The 22,006-nt window shown below is 46.9% G+C and overlaps 1 protein-coding gene across 2 annotated transcripts; it reads right to left on the bottom strand.

Annotated features, from left to right (window-relative positions):
- On the bottom strand, window positions 1-20,430 carry POLE2 (DNA polymerase epsilon 2, accessory subunit). 2 transcript variants are annotated; one of them, XM_069856859.1, is made up of 19 exons: window positions 20,352-20,430; window positions 18,147-18,247; window positions 15,721-15,796; window positions 14,686-14,763; window positions 13,322-13,415; window positions 12,685-12,759; window positions 11,706-11,789; window positions 10,738-10,793; window positions 10,294-10,343; window positions 8,426-8,498; window positions 7,284-7,456; window positions 5,832-5,921; window positions 5,201-5,255; window positions 3,257-3,316; window positions 3,090-3,167; window positions 2,571-2,679; window positions 1,623-1,799; window positions 1,444-1,511; window positions 1-288 (listed from the first exon to the last, which is right to left on the bottom strand). In XM_069856859.1, exons 1-19 carry the CDS (start codon window positions 20,417-20,419, stop codon window positions 270-272), a joined length of 1,584 nt encoding a protein of 527 aa, XP_069712960.1. In that variant the 5' UTR covers window positions 20,420-20,430; the 3' UTR covers window positions 1-269. The 2 variants fall into 2 exon arrangements, with proteins under 2 accessions (XP_069712960.1, XP_069712961.1); XM_069856860.1 differs by having other exon boundaries at window positions 3,257-3,313.
- Between the last annotated feature and the right edge of the window lie 1,576 nt (window positions 20,431-22,006).

Below are 22,006 nucleotides of genomic sequence, written 5' to 3'. Positions count from 1 at the left end.
TCTCCTGTTCGGTGTATGCACATCTGGTTCCTCCACTTGTCTTCCTTTATTATGCTTTTCCAAGTCATCTTCACTGTGATTCGACACCGGTTATCTGAACTGACACCAGTATCTTTTCCTGTGAAGGTTTATCTGTGTAGAAAACACCCTTTCTGGCTTTGGTGTTTATTATAAACAGTCTGTAATACATGATAAAATCAATCCATCTCAAATCAGCGCTGCAGGTGGCTTTACAAAGCCTCTCTCCCTTTTTGCAGTCTCACAAAGAATCACAGCCCTTGAAGCTTGCTGAAAATAACAAACAAAAACAATATTTAGGGTTTTTTTATCAAAGACATTTTACAATGCTATTCAGTTCTTAATTTATGAAAGACTTGATAACACTAAAGCATTTATGGTGTGATATTTTCTATATTAAAGTAGGGGTTGCATGAAACTGAATTGGACAAGGTGAGTTTGCCCTTCTCCCAGGGGGTTTTGCCATCGTTGTTTCAAATGGAGGCACATTTCCATCACAGCTCTAAGCTCTTTGATTTTTTTTGGTGCTGCAGTTGGCCTTTTTTCTAGTCAGTGGAAGCCCACAGTTGGAATGAATGCATACAGATTGAAAACGCATGAAGTCAAAGCATGAAAATGGCTCCTGGGCTTGATGGCAATCACAAAATAAATCAAGAATTATTCATAAGTGTAATAAGCCTGTGTAACAAGCGTCATCTCCAGAATCAAATCTGTTTCCCAACTGGATCTCAGTTATTGAAAATCTTAGAATCATGGAATGGTTTGGGTTGGAAGGGACCTTCAAGCCCATCCATTTCCAACCCCCTTGCCATGGACAGGGACACCTCCCACTGGATCAGGGGCTTCAAGCCCCATCCAGCCTGGCCTTGAGCACCTCCAGGGATGGGGCAGCCACAGCTTCCCTGGGCAACCTGGGCCAGGGCCTCCCCACTCTCAGAGCAAAACTTTTCTTCCTAAGATCTCATCTCAATCTTCCCTCTTTCAGCTGAAAACCGTCTCCCCTCATCCTATCCTTGCACTCCCCAATAATCTTTCCTTTTACTTTTGGATCACGCTTCTCATCATTATTATTTGACTAATTTCTAAATTTATTATTTCCTTTCTAGGCATTTGGATTTCTTACACTGCCCAAGGATGACACCTAAGTAATTGTAAATGGTTGCTGCCCCATCCCTGGAGATGTTCAAGGCCAGGTTGGATGGAGCTCTAAGCAACCTGATCCAGTGGGAGGTGTCCCTGCTCATCGCAAGGGGGGAACTGGATGATCTGTGGGGTCCCTTCCAACCCAAACTATTCTGTGATTAACTGCTACAGCACTGACATTGACTCTGTTTATATAACTGTTTCTCTATGTTCCTCCTGATAATTAGAAGGTCAGCAAATAAGAAGATACTTTCTTTTAAGTGAGAAAGTGAATATATTTACCTGTCTTCCACTGTCTTGTTGGAGGGGTAGAATACCTTGAATGAAAATCCACTTCTTGGAAACGAACCCTGTAAAGACAAGCGTATACTTCGCTCAGGTAAGGAAAATACAAGTGGTAAAAGACACCTGGCTGTGACTGTTCTCCCTTAATATTTTGGTAAAGTGTGAGGAAGTCTTACTGGGTTTATGCAGAGGCAGTCAGTGTTGGTGACAGTGAACGGGTCGTATTTATCCGCAATGACGAGCATGTCTGGCACAGGGTACACCCTCAGGGCGTAGTCGTAGGCCCAGTACACGGGGCTGACGTACAGCGGAAGCGGTGTCAGATGTCCTTGCGATAATATAGTCTTTACGAACTGTGGGATAAATGTAAATTGTTAGTTTGAGCCATTTTCAGCAAGTCAAACTCATTCCCGCAGATGTTAATGCCTTGTTGGTAAATAAAGAAGCTTTGAACCTGGAAGTGTGTTTTGTGTATGTGTTTTGGTCGCTCTGAGTATTTATGATTTCCAGAGTAAATTAGCAGCTCCCCTATAACAGTTGGCTGCTGCTCTCTTCTTTTGTTGGATTTTTTTTAAACAGACTAAGTCCTTTCCAAAACTTATTAGCCAGCGTTTGAAGATGTCAAAACTATTTCATCAATCAGACTCTCCAACAAACTGCACAGTCTGCTTGCCTGTTCCTCCAGCACGGGAAGTACCAACACTCCCAGAAGTTAGGTTTTGTGGGTTTTTTTCCCCCCATGGCTTTGTTCCCAGTACCAGTTAACCACAAGACCCTCTTTTCCCTAAACTGAGGAAGCCATTTGATTCTTAAATGATTTCGATTCCTTTGGCAGTTCTTGGAGTTGTCCTGCTCCACACACCAGCTGCCACCACCACTGGAGGTGTTGAAGGCCAGGCTGGATGGGGCTTGGAGCCCCTGATCCAGTGGGAGGTGTCCCTGCCTGTGGCAGGGGGTGGAACTGGGTGGGCTTTGAGGTCCCTTCCAACCCAAACCATTCTATGGTTCTATGATCTTTCCTACAGTCTCTCCTGGTTACTCTTGCAACATGAGAATGCAGATCAGAGCACCCTAAAAGCTGATAAGAAGAAGAAATCAAGAAGCGCTGAGCACAACTCACTCACATGGCTGGGAATGTCCATGTTGCTGCTAGGGAAGCGGACGCAGTTTCTGCACATTTTGTTTACCAAATCTTCGCGAAAGATAATTATTTCTTGGGTGCAATACTGAATCCTAAATGGAAAACATTATTAAATTAAATAGGGATGAAACAAAAAAGACATGGAGCTGATTATAAAGCTGATCTCCCTCTTATACAGCAAAATGTAAAAGCACATTTGAATGAGAGTAGTATTTTCCAATCTTCCTTTCATTCCCTCCAGATTCAGGAAAAATATGATCCTTTGAGCAGGATTTTTACACTTGCTATCAAGCTTTTAGCACTACTTCCTTTTATGAATGAATTATTTATGTCTTAATGTATTTTAAACTAGTTATCATTACTGCAGGTGAAGAAATATATTCATTTGAAAAATTTAATACTGATTTTCCCCCCAAATTTGTAATTTTTGAAAATTACACCTGCGCATAAGTTAGTTGTTCAGTGGGAAAAAAAGAAAAATCACAGTAAATTGTACTGTTACCTGCAAGGATTTGTGGTGAAAACTGAAAACGGCACCAGCTGCCTGAATTCCTGAGTAATATTTTCGGCCAGGGGAGGTCTGGAATAAACAGGAACAGATGGAGCCATGAAGACTCTTCCCTTCTGTAACTATTTAACTCAAAAGGTGAGAAAGTAGAGCAAACTGACCTGGGTAAAACAGAACCAGGACCAGGGTCTTCAGGGCCAGGAACAAACACAAATCGACTGCTGTGAAGAGTCCAGTGTATTCAATTTATATAACTTAGTCCATAAAGGCGTGCAAATAATGATTCCAGGCAGGAATGACAGCTCCTCCTGGCCTTATGGACCACATACGTCACAGCTAAGGCATAAGATCCATATCCACCCTGCACTGAAGTGGAGGAAGCCTCCGAAACTGGTCACAGTGCGAGGGGGGTTGACGTGAGACCGACAAGGCGTGCAGCCCAGCTTGACTCAGTGATAATCCCAAACAGGGAACCCAGATAATCCAGTGGTGGCACCATGTGACAGCTCCATCGAGACGTGGGATGGAGGAACAGCCCATGAGACATGCCTGCTGCGTCTCATCACATCTGTATCACATCAATAAATGTGATGGCTGGAGAACAAGGGTTGTGAGAGGCAGCTGAGGGACCTGGGGGTGTTTAGTCTGGAGCAAAGGGGGCTATGGGGAGACCTCATCACGGTCTACAACTACCTGAAAGAAGGTTGTGGAGGTGGGTGCTGGGCTCTTCTCCCAAGGGACAGTCAATAGGATGAGAGGAAATGGCCTCAAGTTGCACCAGGGCAGGTTCATATTGGACATCAGGAAAAATTCCTTCAGTGAAAGGGACTCAGGCCCTGGCAGAGGCTGCCCAGGGAGGTGGTGGAGTCCCCATCCCTGGAGGGGTTTAAAAGATGGGGAAATGAGGTGCTGAGGGATCTGGTTTAGTAGTGGACACAGACGGTTGGACTGGATGATCTCAAAGGTCTTTTCCAATGAAATGATTCTACGATTCTATGATCTAACGCAGCTGGAGAGCCACAGGCTGTGGCCATTCCGGCTTTTGGGGCTCACTCTAGCAATGAGCTCTGCTTATGTGCTGCTGTTGCAAACTCAACCATCAGAAGTCAGAATGGATAAGCCTGGCTGCTCCTAGTTTTACCTCCCTATGTATATTCAGATCTCTGTAGAAGGGATTCAGTTCTCTTCAGTGCTCCCACAGAGCAGGGACACAGGAAGGGAGAAATAAAAGATTCCTTTACAGGACACTGCGTGGCTTTGGTTTGTTCTCTAGTAGCCACGGAGAACCATGTGTGCACGAAGGGAAAGGACAGGAAGGAAAATGCTTTCTCATTCCTGAGGCTGGTTCAGAGACCTGTAGGTACTAACAACAGCATCAAAGCTTCAACATCAGTTTATAAAGCAGCACCGCTTGGGCAGAGGCCTGCTGATTCATAGAATCATAGAATGGTTTCACTTGGAAAAGACCTTTAAGATGATCGAGTCCAACCATCGATCCAGCCCTGCCAAGTCCGTCACCAGACCATGTCTCCAGGTATGACATATCCTCATCTCTGAAACCCCTCCAGGGACAGGGACTCAACCACCTCCCCAAGCAGCCTCTGCCAGGGCCTGAGAACACCTTCAGGAAAGAAATTCCTCGTAGTATCCAACCTAAATCTCCCCTGGCCATTTCCTCTTGTCCTGTCGTTGGCTACCAGGGAGAAGAGACCAATCCCAACCTCACTACAACCTCCTTTTAGGTACTTATAGAGAGCGATGAAGTCTTGCCTCACCCTCCTCTTCTCCAAGGGAATTCCAGGTGGAACAGGCTCACTCAAACAGCACTTTCAGGGAAACATAAGCCACAACAATCCTTGTGGAAAATTCTCCAGGGAGAGGTACTTTAACCTTCACTCACTCAACAGCAGCTGCCATAGTCAAGCTATTTCAGATAAAATCAAAGCCTTATGCTGCTCCCAAAATAAACTACAAGACCAGCTCACTGCCTCAGAGCTGGCTCATGACAATGAGAAAACATGGTTATCTGCTAGCTTCTTAAAGTAATTAAAGCAAAGTTTCACATCATGAACACATTGCCCTTTCCATAGCACTTTGCTGTGTACCTTTTATGGATGCTGGGATATTCACAAATAATATCAGCAAGAGCCTTCAAGGAACCTAGAGCAGGAGAAAAAAATCCATGATGTAAACACCTGGTAACACCATAAACATGTAATAAATGTATCACCTCTGTATTTCAGTACACAAAAACGCGTCACTTCAAAAATAAGGGCTTCTTTTCTGCTCTCTTACTTGCTTTACCACCATTCTTTTAATTTAATCTCAGAATCATGGAATGGTTTGGGTTGGAAGGGACCTCAAAGCCCATCCAGTTCCACCCCCTGCCAGGGGCAGGGACACCTCCCACTGGATCTGGTTGCTCCAAGCCCCATCCAGCCTGGCCTTGAACACCTCCAGGGATGGGGCAGCCACCACTGCTCTAGGCAACCTGTTCAGTGCCTCACAGCCCTCAGCGTGAAAAATTTCTTCTTAATGTCTCATTTAAATCCTCCTCCTTCCAGTTTGAAGCCATTCCCTCTCATCCTATCACGCCAGACCCTTTTAGAAAACCCCTCCCAGCTTTCCTGCAGCCCCTTTCAGTCCTGGAAAGCTGCTCTAAGGTCTCCTTGGAGACTTTTCTTCTCCAGGCTGAAAAACCCCCTCATGTCCAACTGCATACAAAGACTTCCCTACCTTTCAGTGACTGGATTTGATTTTTTCCATATGGTGCAGATGAAAAGTTTCCACAAAAGAAAAAGCAGGTTGGAGGTGCAGCAGAATAACCTGGGAAAAGAGAGTACCTGTGAGTATAACATCCATTCACACCAGTATCCATAATCCTTCAATCTGTTCCTTGGAAAATAGAGTCTGAAAGAAGCTCTTCGAGCTCTGCTGCTGTTGGTACACGAGAACTCTTTTCTTCATACCAGCTTTTGTTAGATTAAAAGCGGTGATGGCAGTGTAGAAATGTCACTTCAAGGGAGCCCTCTGCTATTTACAGGCCCAGTTCCCACAACACTGTCCATGTGTATCCAACTGCTGACCCGGTCATGTAATTACACAAAGTACAATTATAATAAACAATACAATTCAACATGTACTCTGTCCTTAAAAAGAAAAATGGGGAGTAGGAAGAAAGGGGTTATTATTAACATCCGTGCATCATTGCAATGCAAGGCTTCTACCAACATTTAACTCCCTCTTTGGCATCAAAAAGCAAGAGCAACTGGAATTGCCTGAGCGTTGTAAGACTGATGAATCCTCACAATACCAGTGATCACCCAGAAATACAGAAAATAGTTAAAAAAGAAACCTGCTTCTCATCCCTAAGGGAGAAATCATACAATCATAGAATGGTTTGAATTGGAACGGACCTTAAAGGTCATCATATTCCACTCCCCTGCCATGGGCACGGACACCTCCCACAGGATCAGGGGCTTCAAGCCCCATGCAACCTGGCCTTGAACATCCCCAGGGATGGGGCAGCCACCACCTGTCTGGGCAACTTGTTCCAGGGCTTCACCACCCTTAATGCGAAGAAATTCCTCCTTATGTCCAGTCTAAATCTGCCCCTCTGCAGTTTATACCCATTACCTCTCGTCCTGTCACTACCTGCCTTTGTAAAAATAAAAGCATTTACTCCAGCACTCATCTCCCGCTCCCAGTTACTCCCCATTTTCCCAACGTGCAGTATCAGGCTTAGATTTACTTTGCTATTTTTCCATCCAGCTGGTGAACAGGACAGAATTATTTATACTAGAGAAAGGGCTCAGCAATATTGTTTTCCTTATTATTCTACTCAGCTATGATTGTTCTTAATTTATAATCATGAAGCTCATTATTTGCCTCATAAAAAATGTCTCAAATCAGGGAATGCAGCTTACGCATCTTTGCCAGCAAGTTCAGTGTTTTAACCTCACAGTCCCTTTTAACCACAGTTCCTTTATCACTTCAGCATTTCCAATCTTCAGTTTGCTTCAAGGATCTAGAGGGGCCTACAGGAAAGCTGAGGAGGGACTTTTTCCAAGGGCTTGGAGTGATAGGACGATGGGGAATGGCTTTAAATTGGAAGGGGGACAATCTAGACTAGACTTTAGGATGAAATTTCCTAAAGCAAGGCTCAGAGGCAAAGGAGCTCTCACCTACCTGAAAACATCGTGTGCAGCTTTTCCAGTACCTCTGCTTGGTCCAACCACACATCAGACAGAAACACAAACATGGCATCTTCATTTTCATCCTCCAGCTGCTTTAGTTTCGCAGAAGCCTTTACTGAAGCAGACGAAGGGCCTCCGAAGAAGTTCACATTCCCATAGAAGGCTCTGCATCATCACAATATTCAGTTAGTTCTGCTTTCTTCCCAAACAGTTTTGATTATGACTCACTACAGTCATTTTGATGATGATGATGATGGCTGGCCAGATAGTATCGACCATCATCCAGTACTTCATGGATGATCAATATGATTTCAAGACGATGCAAGGGCTGGAGCACCTCCCGTACGAGGACAGGCTGAGAGCGCTGGGGTTGTTCAGCCTGGAGAAGAGAAGGCTGCGAGCAGACCTGAGAGCAGCTTCCAGTGCTGAAAGGGGCTCCAGGAAAGCTGGGGAGGGGCTGTTTACAAGGGCCTGAAGTGATAGGACAATGGGGAATGGCTTTAAATTGGAAGGGGGAAGATTTAGATGAGATGTCATGAAGAAATTTCTCACGCTGAGGGTGGGGAGACCCTGGCCCAGGTTGCCCAGAGCAGTGGTGGCTGCCCCATCCCTGGAGGGGTTCAAGGCCAGGTTGGATGGGGCTTGGAGCAACCTGATCCAGTGGGAGGTGTCCCTGCCCATGGCAGGGGGTGGAACGGGATGGGCTTTGAGGTCCCTTCCAACCCAAACTATTCCATAATTCTATGTGGAAATTCATAGTGAAATGGCAGTCACCCAGACACAAAACAGGGCTGCTGCCCTGCCTTAATTTGACAGATTATCTCAGGGGAATATTTATCCTGGGTTCTTTCCCACATACATTCTTTGAGCACCAAGGATTTTCTTATTCCCATGTAACAGTTGCAATGGAGAGGGGCTGGGATCTCAATGGTCATTAATATGCAGAAACCACACTGATCCAAAGAAACCAACAAGTCTCAGAAATGCTTCCTTAAAATCCTATTTACTTGGAAGCACTTGGAGAGGGGGAAGAACCACACACTTTGATGTCACAGACATTATGAAATAACCACGTGCTTGCTTAGAAGCCCATAACAAAACACAGGGTGAGGCTGCCAAGAGCCGGCTTCATACCTCGTGGTAGCAGAAGGCTCAGTAGGTGGAAATCCAAACGCGTTCACATGAAAAACTTCATCTTCATACCAACCTAAGAGGTTTTTTAACAACAAAATAACCTTCAGTTTCTCTAACAACGCCATGTCCCAGACATTACTCAGTATTGGCAGCCGTGCTGCATAGCTCTTCCCAGCCTCCACCAACCCATCACGTGCAATAGCCCCAGTCCCTGCGCTGCTCCGTGGGGAACCAGATCAGGGAATCATCCAGACAACAGGCTGAGCAAGAAAACAGCTATTTTTTAACTCCTGTCACTTCTTTGCTGCTCAGCCATGTAAAGAATCTTCTCAATCCAAGTGAGTAAGGATGTAGGGGAACAGGAATCATTTTTGCTGGCCCTGGCCCAGAGAATCATAGAATTATAGATTAGTTTGGATTGGAAGGGACCTCAAAGCCCATCCAGTTCCAACCCCCCTGCCATGGGCACGGACACCTCCCACTGGATCAGGGGCTCCAAGCCCCATCCAGCCTGGCCTTGAACACCTCCAGGGATGGGGCAGCCACCACTGCTCTGGGCAACTTGTTCCAGGGCCTCCCCAGCCTCACCGCGAAGAAATGCCTCCTTATGTCCGGTCTAAATCTGCTCCTCTCCAGTTTATATCCGCTGCCCTTTGTCCTATCACCACAAGCCTTTGTGAACAGTCCCTCCCCAGCTTTCTTGTAGCTCCTTCAGGTACTGCAAGGTTGCTCTAAGGTCTCCTTGGAGCCTTCTCTTCTCCAGGCTGAACAACCCCAACTCTCTCAGCCTGTCCTCATCTGGAAGGTGCTCCATCCCTCGGATCATCCTTGTAGCCTCCTCTCCCATTCCAACAGCTCCATCTCCTTCTTATGTTGAGGATTCCAGATTCCACAGGACTCCAGGTGAGGTATCACAATAGAGGGACAGAGGGCAGAATAAGAAGAGGGGCCCAGAGAAGTCTTCATCAAACTCAGTATTGATACAGGCTGGGGGACGACGTGATTGAGAGCAGCCCTGAGGAGAAGGACTTGGGGTGCGAAAGGGTGAGAAGCTCCACATGATCCAGCAACGTGCGCTCACAGCCCAGAAACCAACCGTGTCCTGGGCTGCATCCAAAGCAGCGTGGCCAGCAGGATAGGAGGGGATTCTACCCCTCTGCTCTGCTCTGGTGAGACTCCACCTGGAGTCCTGTGTGCAGCTTTGGAGCCCACAGCACAGGAAGAACATGGAGCTGTTGGAGTGAGACCAGAAGAGGCCACAAAAATGCTCAAATGTCTGGAGCACCTCCCATATGAGGACAGGCTGAGAGACTTGGGGGTGTTCAGCCTGGAGAAGAGAAGGCTCCAAGGAGACCTTATTGCAGCCTTTCAACACTGAAAGTGTGCTGATAAGAAAGATGTTTTAGGAGGGCTTGTAGCAAGAGGACATGGGGTAATGGTTTTAAACTGAAAGAGAACAGGTTTAGAGTAGGCATTAGGAAGAAGTTTTTTGCACTGAGGGTTGTAAGGTCCTGGCCCAGGTTTCCCAGAGGCTGGATGCCCTGTTCCTAGAAACATTCAAGGTCAGGTTGGAAGGGGACTGAAGCAATCTGATCCAGTGGGAGGTGTTCCTTCCCTTGGCAGGTGGTTGGAATTGGATGGGCTCTGAGGTCCTTTCCAACCCAACGCATTCCATCATGATCACTGAAACCCTCAGTCCTCTGTCCTTTGCCTCCAGAGCCCACAATGTAACTGAAGAGGCTCCTGGCCAAAAAGTTTACTTGCAAACCTCACCGACGCGAGATGTGGCTGTTCAGCCACATCTGACAGACACAGAACTGCAGCAACAGAACAACTTATCACAAGCAAAGAAAACCAGTCTGCTTTACCTTCTGCCAACACAAAGCATGATTCGGTGTACAAACCACTGTGGAACTGGTGCAGAAAAGTTAAGAAATATATTTTCTTAAATCAGGACTCTTAAAGTAGTTCATTTGCCCCAGTTCACTTTCCAGCTGGTGCGGTAGATGTGGACAGCACTGGAAGTTCACAGGCTGCCTTCAGAGCCAGGCGATCACCCAGCTGCGGAGCTGGTGAGCTCAAAGAACCTGCAAACAGGAACACGCTCAGCTTCCACCAGGAGGAATAAACCCTGTCCTAACAGACTCTCTGAAAGGGCGCTGAGCTGCAGCGACCAAGTAACTTGAAAAGAAGGAAAAAGATAGAGCTGCGGTTCTCAGTACATAATTTGTAGTGGTCAGAATTGATTTGTTATTCAGTCTGCAGCTCTTCAGGTCTATAGGAAGTCTCTTACATCACAGAAAAAGGATATTGCTTTGCTAAGGTCGAGCTGGACGACGCCGGTAGGGTCTTCCAGGAAAAACTTCCCCTAAAAAACAGGACGAATGAATAAAGCAAAATATACCTAAACACACAAACACTTCAAACAGGAGCACCTATTGGCCAGCATTCAGAAATTAGCCAGTTTTAACCCTGTGAGCTTAGAAGACACGGGCAGAACTGAAAACAATGCAGTTATAGAATCACAGAATTGCTAGGTTGGAAAAGACCTTTGAGATCATCAAGGTCAACTGTACCTGTCCAGTACTAAATCACATCCCTCAGTACCTTATCTGCCTGTCTTATAAACCCCTCCAGGCATGGGGACTCCACCACCTCCCTGGGCAGCCTCTGCCAGTGCCTGAGAACCCTTTGGGTGAACAAATTTGTCCACATGTCCAATCTGAACCTGCCCTGGTGCAGCTTGAGGCCATTTCCTTCCATCCTATTGCCTGTCACTTGGGAGAAGAGCCCAGCACCCATCTCTCCACAACCTCCTTTCCGGGAGCTGTAGACACTGAGGTCTCCCCTCAGCCTCCTCTTCTCTAGGCTGAAAACCCCCAGGTCCCTCAGCCGCTCCTCACAAGACTTGTAGGTAGTAGTTACTTGTAGGACGTTATGGTAGGTGTATCACCACCTTCCCTTTAAGCTACAGCACTCTGGGTCGCTGGGGCTCCCCTACAATCACAGTTCAGCGCAACAGCACGTCCAAACACAGCCAGGGGAAGCGCCGGCATTCCAAGGGGCATCCCTAGAAAATGGAACTGAATCTGGCTGCCAACATCCACTGCCTGTGGAAAAATCTCCTCTTAGGGAAGGGCTCTTGCGCCACTGACGCTGACGGGGGCTCTCCCACTGACATACGACAGGATAAAGCAGTGAGATATTTAAGCCTCCTCACATTCTAATACACCACGGGATGAATGGTGGCTAAGAAACTCTGCAATAAAATGCAACTTACCTCCTTGAGCTGAGTTATCATCCCCAGCACAATCACTTCGCCCACTTTAGCTGTATTGCCCAACAGAGTTTCTACTGTTTTAAGCTGTAACCAAAGGCAAAAAACCAAAAAGCAAATAAAAATTAAATCAAACTCTCTATCTTTTCTTAAGCAATAAGACAAAGCACCACACGGCACGTGTGTTTACATAAACAGACAGATGAGCTCTGAGAGAATTCAGGCCCATTACAAAACTCAGGGACTCTTTTCTGAATGGCAAATGTAGCACAGTTTACAGAAAGATATGCAGTTGTGGATGCTAAAAACTGTGAGCAAGTAAATATTTATTGTGATTATTTTGCTTACACATGGATGAAAATAGGATCAAGCAAGTGGCAATTCCTGATCTTGCCTAAGAATTTCAGTTATAGTAAGAGGATCCTCAGCACGATCCAATTGGAACCACAGGACCAGAAGAGTAGTGACTTTAATGGAAGAACCTTAGCTTGAGGACAGAGAACCCTCCAGAGCGGCGCAGGTGACACCACACTCACGCACACACACTTTCATCTCTTTTTAGAAGAATATAGTAACTGTATAACATAGCAAGAGTATTTAACGTGAGAAAGCTGAAGTGGGAAGAACAGAATGGACTAAAGTTCTGACCTCCTTCAATTGTAGGTTTCTGAATTTAGTGCTTACGAAAGAAAAAAGCCAGGAAGGCAAAGTGTAACAGGGTGAATGGTTAATGTTCTTCCCTGTCTGGAAGCCACGTTTCTCTTGTGTTTCACAGCTGCCTTTGAGCAGCTTGGTCAGCAGCTGATCTGAGCCAAATAACGGCATTTTTGACCCACAGGCTAAAAATGATTGATAACAACTCATTACAGTTGATTACCCATATTGGATGTAAAACTGAAATGCCACTAGGGAGCTAATACTGCTTTAAAGTGTGACACAAATGCAGCTCCCTCTGCAAGGAAAAATACCTCAGCTTTTTTACCTGGAACTTGCTCCCGCTGTCATCAGGATGAGCAACAATTACTGAAGGAGTGAACAACTCGTGCCTGTGAGTCCTCTGCAGAAACCAAAATTGAATTAATCCAGTTTAAAACTAAATGGGCTCTGTCAAAAAGCCACTTCACCACTACACAAAACAGTTTTTCAAGTTCTCTATTTTAGCCAGCAATGTTTAATTTGTTGAGCAGAATCGGTTCTTTTGACAAGAATTTGCTTCTGAGAAAGAGATGATCAATAATAGGGGACAAAAACAAGCCCAAAGAGTAACAGCAAAGCATCTGTAATGCTTTTAAAGGAAGGTATTCGTGACTACCTGGGAGGAAGGGGCAGGAGAGCAAGGGAAGTAAACTGTGTTAAATGCTGACTGTAAAGAAAAGAGCAGGCACTCTCTTCAAGGTAGGACCTGCTAAAAATAAGTAATTTAGGTTTTACTAACAGAGAGCCTGAAGAAAATGCATTGCAAAAGTTTTCCCTTCTGCTCTCATTTTATTTAATTCCCATTTTATTTAAATCATACCTCACACAAGCACCTCAACACAAAGCGCTGCTGTGCATGTGAGAATATAAAAACCACCATTTTATTTGTGGATATTGTCAAACAAAGCAAAGCTTTTCCTGACCTGCTGTAAGATGAAGTAGCGTTCCCGAAACAGTTCTGCTTTATCTCTGGCAGTCCCAAATAAATTTGGTGCGGGGAGGTTGGTCATCGACAGCCTGCAAGAAGTTTAATACAGGCAAGATTAAAAAAAATGTACCTTCCACACACAAAAATGATTTATTGATCTAAGAGTTGTAGGAGGCTGTAAAGCTGTAACACGACTGCATAATTTATCTGCTCAGCGAGGAAGATTTCTGTGAGGGATCCCGTGTTTCTGCATCTTCAAGGCTACATCCATTTCATTTCCCTCTCACTCACAGGTCCTGAGATTTATGTTCCTGCCTGAATGGGGCTCTGCAGAAATCAGTCTTTAAAAAAGCAATTATGTCTTTTAAGTGGCTGTGACCAAGAGAATCATGAACTCCTAGCCATGAACTCTTCCTCTTGGTTAGCAGATTGTCTTCATGGCATTCTCTGCTTCTGATAGCCTGGAAATGGCACTGGAATTAAACCCCTCCTGCTTGATTTTGCTGGACCGGTAGAATCAAGGAGCAAGGGCAGAAAATAAGCTGCACATGACATGAAAGCTGCTGCAACCCCTCACAGTGAACACCACTGTCCCTTCCTCTGCTAACACCACTCAAAGCTTTCCAAAAACAAGGACAACTTGTGGCGCAGCAGCCTGGGCCCCTTGCTGTCACAGGGAAAATCTGCAGCTAGCAGACATCTACCACTGATTCCTCCAACTGCTTCTTCCCTTCTCCAGCCTGGGGATCCTAATTTTCTTTTGCAGCTCTCCTTAGGAATCCCCCAGGGCTGCAAGGAGCAGCAAGCTAGAGTATAAGAAATAAATCCATGCAACCGACAGAGCAAATTTATTAAGAAACAAAAATTAAGCAGCCAAATGTGAGAAAATCAACAAAAACTACATTTATCATAGAATCATAGAATCCCACCTTGGTTAGAAGGATAGAATAGTTTGGGTTGGAAGGGACTTTAGAGATCATCCAGTTCCACTATGGGTATAAACTGGAGAGGAGCAGATTTAGACTGGTCATAAGGAGAAATTTCTTCACAGTGAGGCTGGGGAAGCCCTGGCCCAGGTTGCCCAGGGAAGCTGTGGCTGCCCCATCCCTGGAGGTGTTCAAGGCCAGGCTGGATGGGGCTTGGAGCCCCTGATCCAGTGGGAGGTGTCCCTGCCCATGGAAGGAGGTGGGGCTGGATGGGCTTTGAGGTCCCTTCCAACCCAACCCGTTCCACGATTCTGTGACTCTATGAGCAGATGCAAGAGGGAAAGATCAGAAAACAGCTTTTTAACTGTACAGAAATAGAGGATTTTTTTCTTAAAAAAAGAAGTGGTCGAAACTTAAAATATGCAAGACTTACGGTAGAAACTTCTTTCCTTCCGAATTATAAATATAACGTGGAATGTCGAAGGCTCCAATAATGTTGAAAACATTTTCTCTGAAATAAGAATACATTTACATCTTTATCTGAAGCAGAGGAAACAAACAGTAACAAAACATGCTCAATAAAATTATATTCCTTTGTCCACTGTCACCCTGCGTTAACATCCTCTCTCCCACATAAATACACCTACTGGATGCTACTGCACCTTCTAATTCAAGAAAAGAAACCCTTCACAAGTTCATTTAGAAATGTGAGAGGGGTACATCTCCTTCCCTTATCATGCCCTGCTGTCTTTTTTAACAACAGAAGAGCCTTGGCATGGTTAACATGAACAGGGTTAAACAATGGGCACACAAAACTCTTCATTGTTAATCAAGTTGATATGTCCCATCATTCAGCACAAGAAGGACATGGATCTGTTGGAGCAAGCCCAGACGAGGCCACGAAGATGATGCGACAGCTGAAGCACCTCGTGTATGAGGACATGCTGAGAGAGTTGGGGTTCATCATCTTCATGGCCTCCTCTGGACCCATGTCAACAGCTTTTTATCCTTCTTAAGTAGAGAATTCCAGAACTGAACACACAGCTCCAGATGAGGTCTCACAAGAGCGGAGGGGCAGAATCCCTTCCCTCTCCTACTGGCCACTTTGCTTTTGATGCAGCTCAGGACACAGTTGGTTTCTGGGCTGCGAGGGCACATTGCCAGCTCACATTGAGCTCCTCATCAGTGAGCAGCCCCGGGTCCTTCCCTCAGGGCTGCTCTCAATGCTGTCGTCTCCCAGGCTGTATTTTAATTCCAGAACATCGGCTTTATATTTAGAATCTCAGGCCTATCCCTGAAAACAAATTTTTTAGGAAGGAACAAAACAAGCCTTCAAAGACAGTACCAGGGAGACAAAAGCACAAAGTAATTACAGCACGTGTACCACTGCCATTTATTTCCCAAGAGGACATAAGGGAACACAAACCAACTCCCATAAACATCAAACAGAAAAATAACATCACCATACATAGTTTCATCTGACGCCTGGCTGCATTCCTGGATGGCTGCTTCCACCATGGACTGTTCAACCATATTAGATGACACTGAAAAGGAAATAGCAAAGGTTTAGGGCTGCAACCTATGGAAAGTGGTAAGGAAGAACGTTAGTGGTGCTCAAATGTTTTACAGAAAAGGTTCAGAGTGGTATATTGCACAAATAATCCCCAACATAAGAAGAAGGAACTGTTGGAACAGCTCTAGAGGAGACCACAGAGATGATGCAAGGGCTGGAGCACCTCTGCTATGAGGACAGGCTGAGAGTCGGGGTTGCTCAGCCTGGAGAGGAGAAGGCTTCAGGGAGACCTTAAAGCAGCTCCCACCACTGAAAGGGGCTGCAGGAAAGCTGGGGAGGGGCTCCTGATCAGGGTGTGCAGGGACAGGACAATGGGGAATGGCTTTAAATTGGAAGGGGGAAGATTTAGATAAGACATTAGGAAGAAATTCTTCACGCTGAGGGTGAAAAAATATCCCTCACACACTGCCCCCACCATTAATTCACTAAACATGGAGAACCAGATAATTATAGTTCATGCAAAGCTGCCAAACATGCTGCAAATGTGTCAGATTGGAATTTTTGCATTCTGGAGGTTATTTTTGTTCCAGAACATTATGACAGAATCACAGAATCGCTTTGTTGGGAAAAACCTTTGAGATTATTGAGTCCAACTGCACCTGTCCACGACTAAACCAGATCCTTGAGCACCTCATCTGCCTGTCTTCTAAATTTCTCCAGGGATGGGGACTCCACCACCTCCCTGGGCAGCCTGTGCCACGGCCTGAGAACCCTTTCCGTGAAGAAATTCTCCCCAACATCTTGTCTAAACCTCCCCTAACATAACTTGAAGCCATTTCCTCTCATTCTATTGCCTGTCATTTGGGAGAAGAGACCAGCATCCACCTCACCACAACCTCCTTTCAGGGAGCTGCAGAGAGCGATGAAGTCTCCCCTCAGCCTCCTTTTCTCCAGGCTAAACAACCCCAGGTCCCTCAGCTGCTTCTCATAACCCTGTTCTCCAGCCCCTTCACTGTCCCCATTGCCCTTATTGCAGAGATTTGTGCCATAAATAAATATTCACATAGACCTGGAGATAGGCACATGGTTGTCTTTATGGATTTAAACTAATAATTGAAATTAAATACTGCAAAATACTTATGTCTGGCTGAATTTCAAGGGAAAAGCAATCAGTGCAGATTCACAAAAGGACTCCATCAGCCTAAATAGGTTCCTGGAACAGAAAGCAGTCTATGAAAACCTACCCTGGAGCTCCCTGCTCAGGGTATGGGACTTGTAATCACTGCTCCTGTATGACAGTGACGAACAGCAGAGCAGAAAGGGCACGAAGGCAGCCAGCAGGAATCACAGGGGAGAGTGGAATGTCTGAATTGCATCTCCACCATTGACCTCAAACAACTCATGGACCCTAGGGGAACCATACGGGAATGTACAGCACAGAATTCCACCTCGGACAATGATCAGCGCTGGCGAGGGCACCGACTGTGCATACTACATTGGCTCTGGGGCTTCTCAATCTGCTTTTATTCCCTGTTTGATCAGCTACGACCTGTTATCTCACAGCTAAAGTAAGGATACAAAGCCATAACTTCTGCAGTCTGTGCTCCAGTAAAACTGTGAAGCAAGCACGTACCCACCCTTGATTTAAATTTGCTGGGCACGTTTCCTGAACTCACTTAAGGCCTAGGATTTACTTTAGATCATGTTTATATGGATTTGAATCTCCTCAGCCAAAATCTGGAAGCGATCTCAAGTTTCCTAGTTCCCAGCAGCTCCAGTCAGCAAACATCTGCCTTGCTGCTTCCAAGACCATCCAGGGACAGTTAAACTCTGTCCTCTGTCAGTTTATGTTAATACCTTGGACCATTACATCAGTGCGCTTCATCTCCCTCCCCTGCAAGGGCAGGGATCTCTGAAAGAAGGAATGCAACTGTTTCCTTCTTACAGTGACAGGGAGGCTCCTAAGATCACAAACCGAATCCTTTTCTGGACCTGGACTGCTGAATAACAAGTGAATTAACTTACCACTATTTCTTTGGCTCATTTTAGTATTTAAAATGACAGGTTTGGACCCAAAGGCATCTGTAGAAACTGGCCCAAATGCTCTGAGTAAGTGGAGCTGGAAAAAATTGCTGCTTTTGGAAAAGATACCCAGCTGCCAACTTCTTAAATAGCACAGATACCTTTTGCTGATGTTACAAACTTCAGCATTGAACAAAATGTCATGAAATGTATTTATTTTGATCAACTTGGTAGAATAGAATGACACCTTGGAGCACAACATGCTGCCAGGAGCTCTGTCTTTGTCTAAACATTATAAACTAACGTTATACGCACAGGATCAACACAGTAAGCTTAAGAAAAAGAAACTGTTTACTTACAAGGCTGTTTTTCAATGGCATCGATGACATTTTCAATCACATCATCAAGTTCTACTTCACTGACAGACTGCAGAGCTTCGGTAAGATATTTCAGAGCATCCCTAATTCCAATTAAGAAAGTCAGCTCAAACAGCAATCAATATTCATTACAGTTTATACAAACTGTGCCAGTTTTAGCAGACGGGCCCCATCCCTGGAGGTGTTCAAGGCCAGGCTGGATGGGGCTCGGAGCAACCTGATCCAGTGGGAGGTGCCCCTGCCCATGGCAGAGGGTTGGAACTGGATGGGCTTTGAGGTCCCTTCCAACCCAGACTATTCTATAATTCTATGATCACTAAACGGCTTGTGATTAAAAAAGGAGAACTAATTACTACTGTGCAATACTGCAATAGTTTAAGCCAAAGAAAGGAAACCATCAGAGCTGCAAACATTGAAGATAAGAGGGAGGTGCAGAGAGCCTCTTCTTCAGAGAGACTCTGGTCCGAAGGGACCTCTAGGGTCCCCTGCTCCATCTTTCTGCTCCAACAGTGCAGGCCAGTCACTGCTCACAGCGCTGTTCGCTTCGAACACCCCTCGGTCCTGTCCTGGCGCTTCACTACTCTCCCTGGGAACAGCTTTTTCACAGGATTACAGAAAAGTCCACGTTAGAAGAGGCACCTGGAGACCACCTGGCCCAATCTTCCCCTGAAAGCAGGGACTTGCGATTACGCCATCCGGATACCGGAGTGGGCATCGGAGTGGGGACCGGCACAGGGGCTGGAGCCGGTACGGGAACAGGCACCAACCTGGCACTGGAGGACGTAGTGATGTGGGTACCAGAGCGGGCACCGGAGCAGGTGGAAAAGCAGGTACCAGAGCTGTGAAAGGAATGGGCACTGGAGGGGGCACTGATGCAGGCACCAGAGCGGCACCAGAGCAGCACCTGGAGTGGGCACCAGAGTGGGTACTGGAGCAGGCACCGGAGGAGGCATTGATGTGGCTATCAGAATGAGCATCGGAGCGGCACCCAGAGTGGGCACTGGAGTGGGCACTGGAGCTGGCACCGGAGCAGGCACTGGAGCAGGCAGTGATGTGGGTACCAAAATGGGCATTGGAGAGGCAACCGGAGTGGGCACTGGAGTGGTACCAGAATGGGCACTGGAGCAGGCACCAGAGGAGGCAGTGATGTGGGTAACAGAGTGGGCACCAGAGTGGGCACCGGAGCGGGCACCAGAATGAGCACCAGAATCGGCGCCACACTGGTACCAGAATGGGGAGCAGAGTGGGCACCGGAGGGGGCACCGAAGTGGGCACTGGAGCCGGCACCGGAGCAGGCAGTGATGTGGGTACCAAAATGGGCACTGGAGCGGCAACCAGAGTGGGCACCAGAGTGGGCACTGGAGTAGTACCAGAGTGGGCACCGGAGTGGGTACCAGAGTAGGCACCAGAGTGGTACTAGAGTGGTACTCGAGTGGGCACCAGAGTGGGCACCGGAGTGGTACCAGAATGGGGAGCAGAGTGGGCACTGGAGGGGGCACCAGAGCAGGCATCGGAGGAGGCAGTGACGTTGGGTGCCAGAATGGGCACCAGAGCAGCAACTGGAGTGGGCAACAGAGTGGGCACCGGAGTGGTACCATAGTGGGCATCGGAGTGGGCACCAGAATGCGCACCAGAGTGGGCACTTGAGTGGGCACCACAGTGGTACCAGAATGGGGAGCAGAGTGGGCACCAGAGGGGGGCACCGGAGGGGGCACTGGAGCTGGCAGTGACGTGGGTACCAGAATGGGCACCGTAGTGGCAACTGGAGTGGGCACCAGAGTGGGCACTGGAGGAGGCAGTGATGTGGGTACCAGAATGGGCACCAGAGCAGCAACCGGAGTGGGCACCAGAGTGGTACCAGAATGGGGAGCAGAGCGGGCACCGGAGTGGGCACTGGTGTGGGCACTGCAGGAGGCACCAAAGCGGGCACCGGAGTGGTACCAGAATGGGCACCGGCGGTAGCGCTGTGGGTACCAGAATGGGCACCAGAGCAGGCACAGCATGGAGCAGCGGAGCAGGTAGCAGGGCGGGTACTGGAATGGGCACTGGAGCGGGCACTGGAGCAGCACCAGAGTACTGGGTGTAGGAGTGGGCACCGGGACGGGCGCAAGAGCGAGCAGGGGAGCGGGCAGGGCAGCGGGGCAGGAGGCAGGTCGGCACCGTCCCGGTCCCCCCCCCGGTACTCACGCCCGCAGCAGGAACCCGCGCAGCCGGAACGCGCGGCCCGCGCGCCGCCGCGCCAAATCCGCGTCCATGGGGCCGCTTCGCGCCACGGGCCGGGACACGCCCCCTGCCCCCTGACCACGCCCCCTGCCCCCCTGACCACGCCCCCTGCTGCTCTGACCACGCCCCCCGCCCTGTGATTCCATTATTCTACATTTCTATGATTCCAGTTTTCCAGGATTCCATATTTCTATGATTCTATGATTCCATTATTCTACATTTCTATGATTCAATGATTGTACAGCTCTATGATTCCATTATCCCAGAATTCTATGATGCCAGGATTCTCTGTTTCTATGATTATATGATTCCAGTATCGTAGGATTCTGTGATTCCGCTATTTGACATTTCTATGATACCGTTACTCCAGTATTCTATTATTCCAGGATCCTATGATTCCAGGATTCCATATTTCTATGATTCTATGATCCCACGATTCTGTGATTCCATTATTCTGTGGTTCCATTATTCTACATTTTGATGATTCCACGATTGTACAGCTCTATGATTTCATTATCCCAGGATTCTAGGATTCCAGGATTCCGTATTTCTGATTCCACGATCCTCTCTTCCCACGATTCTCTGTGATTCCACGATTCCCTATTCTGATTCCCTATTCCCACAATTCTCTATTCCCACGATTCCCTATTCTCACGATTCCACGATTCCCTATTCACACAATTCCCTATTTCCACAATTCCACAATTCTCTGTTCCCACAATTCCCTATGTCTATGATTCAACGACTCCATTATTCTACATACCTATGATTCTATTCTTTCAGGATCCTATGAATCCAGGATCCCACATTTCTATGACTCTATGATCCCACGATTCTGTGATTCCATTATTCAGATTTTAAAACAACCAGAACAGGCTTTAATATGTCTGCATTCTCTTTTTGATACTTTCACCAGGCAAACCACAGGTCCTCCATACGGCCAATGCTCCATCACTAGAGGAATAATTCAATCTCACCGGTGCTGGTGCTGGATTTCACGCTCCGCTATGCACTTTTGCACAGCTTTTGGTATAGAGAAGGGTATCGCTGGTACAGAAGGGGCTCAGATGTTAGCAGAGTCTCCCTGAGATGCCTTACCTGGCTTCAGGAGAATTTGGGTTCTTTGCCATATCAGGAAGAAGGATGCTTTATTTTTTTAAGAGGATAACTAAAATAGCCAAAGTATTCCATAGCATTCCATAGCATTCCATAGCAATGAGAGACCTCGTTGCTCTCTATAACTACCTGAAAGGAGGCTGTAGAGAGGAGGGTGCTGGCCTCTTCTCCCAAGTGACAGGGGACAGGACAAGAGGGAATGGCCTCAAGCTCCGCCAGGGGAGGTTCAGGCTGGACATTAGGAAAAAATTCTTCACAGAAAGGGTCATTGGGCACTGGAACAGGCTGCTCAGGGAGGTAGTTGATTCACCTTCCCTGGAGGTGTTTAAGGCACGGGTGGACGAGGTGCTGAGGGTCATGGTTTAGTGTTTGATGGGAACGGTTGGACTCGATGATCCGGTGGGTCTTTTCCAACCTGGTTATTCTATGATTCTATGATTCCCTATTCCTGCAATTCCCTATTCCCATGATTCCCTATTTCCCCAATTCCACATCTATGATTT

The sequence above is a fragment of the Phaenicophaeus curvirostris genome, chromosome 5 (genome assembly GCF_032191515.1).
Source record: "Phaenicophaeus curvirostris isolate KB17595 chromosome 5, BPBGC_Pcur_1.0, whole genome shotgun sequence".
Classification (NCBI taxonomy): Eukaryota; Metazoa; Chordata; class Aves; order Cuculiformes; family Cuculidae; genus Phaenicophaeus; species Phaenicophaeus curvirostris.
The sequence above is the reverse complement of the archived record's forward strand: the minus strand, read 5'-3'. Positions and strand labels throughout refer to the sequence as shown.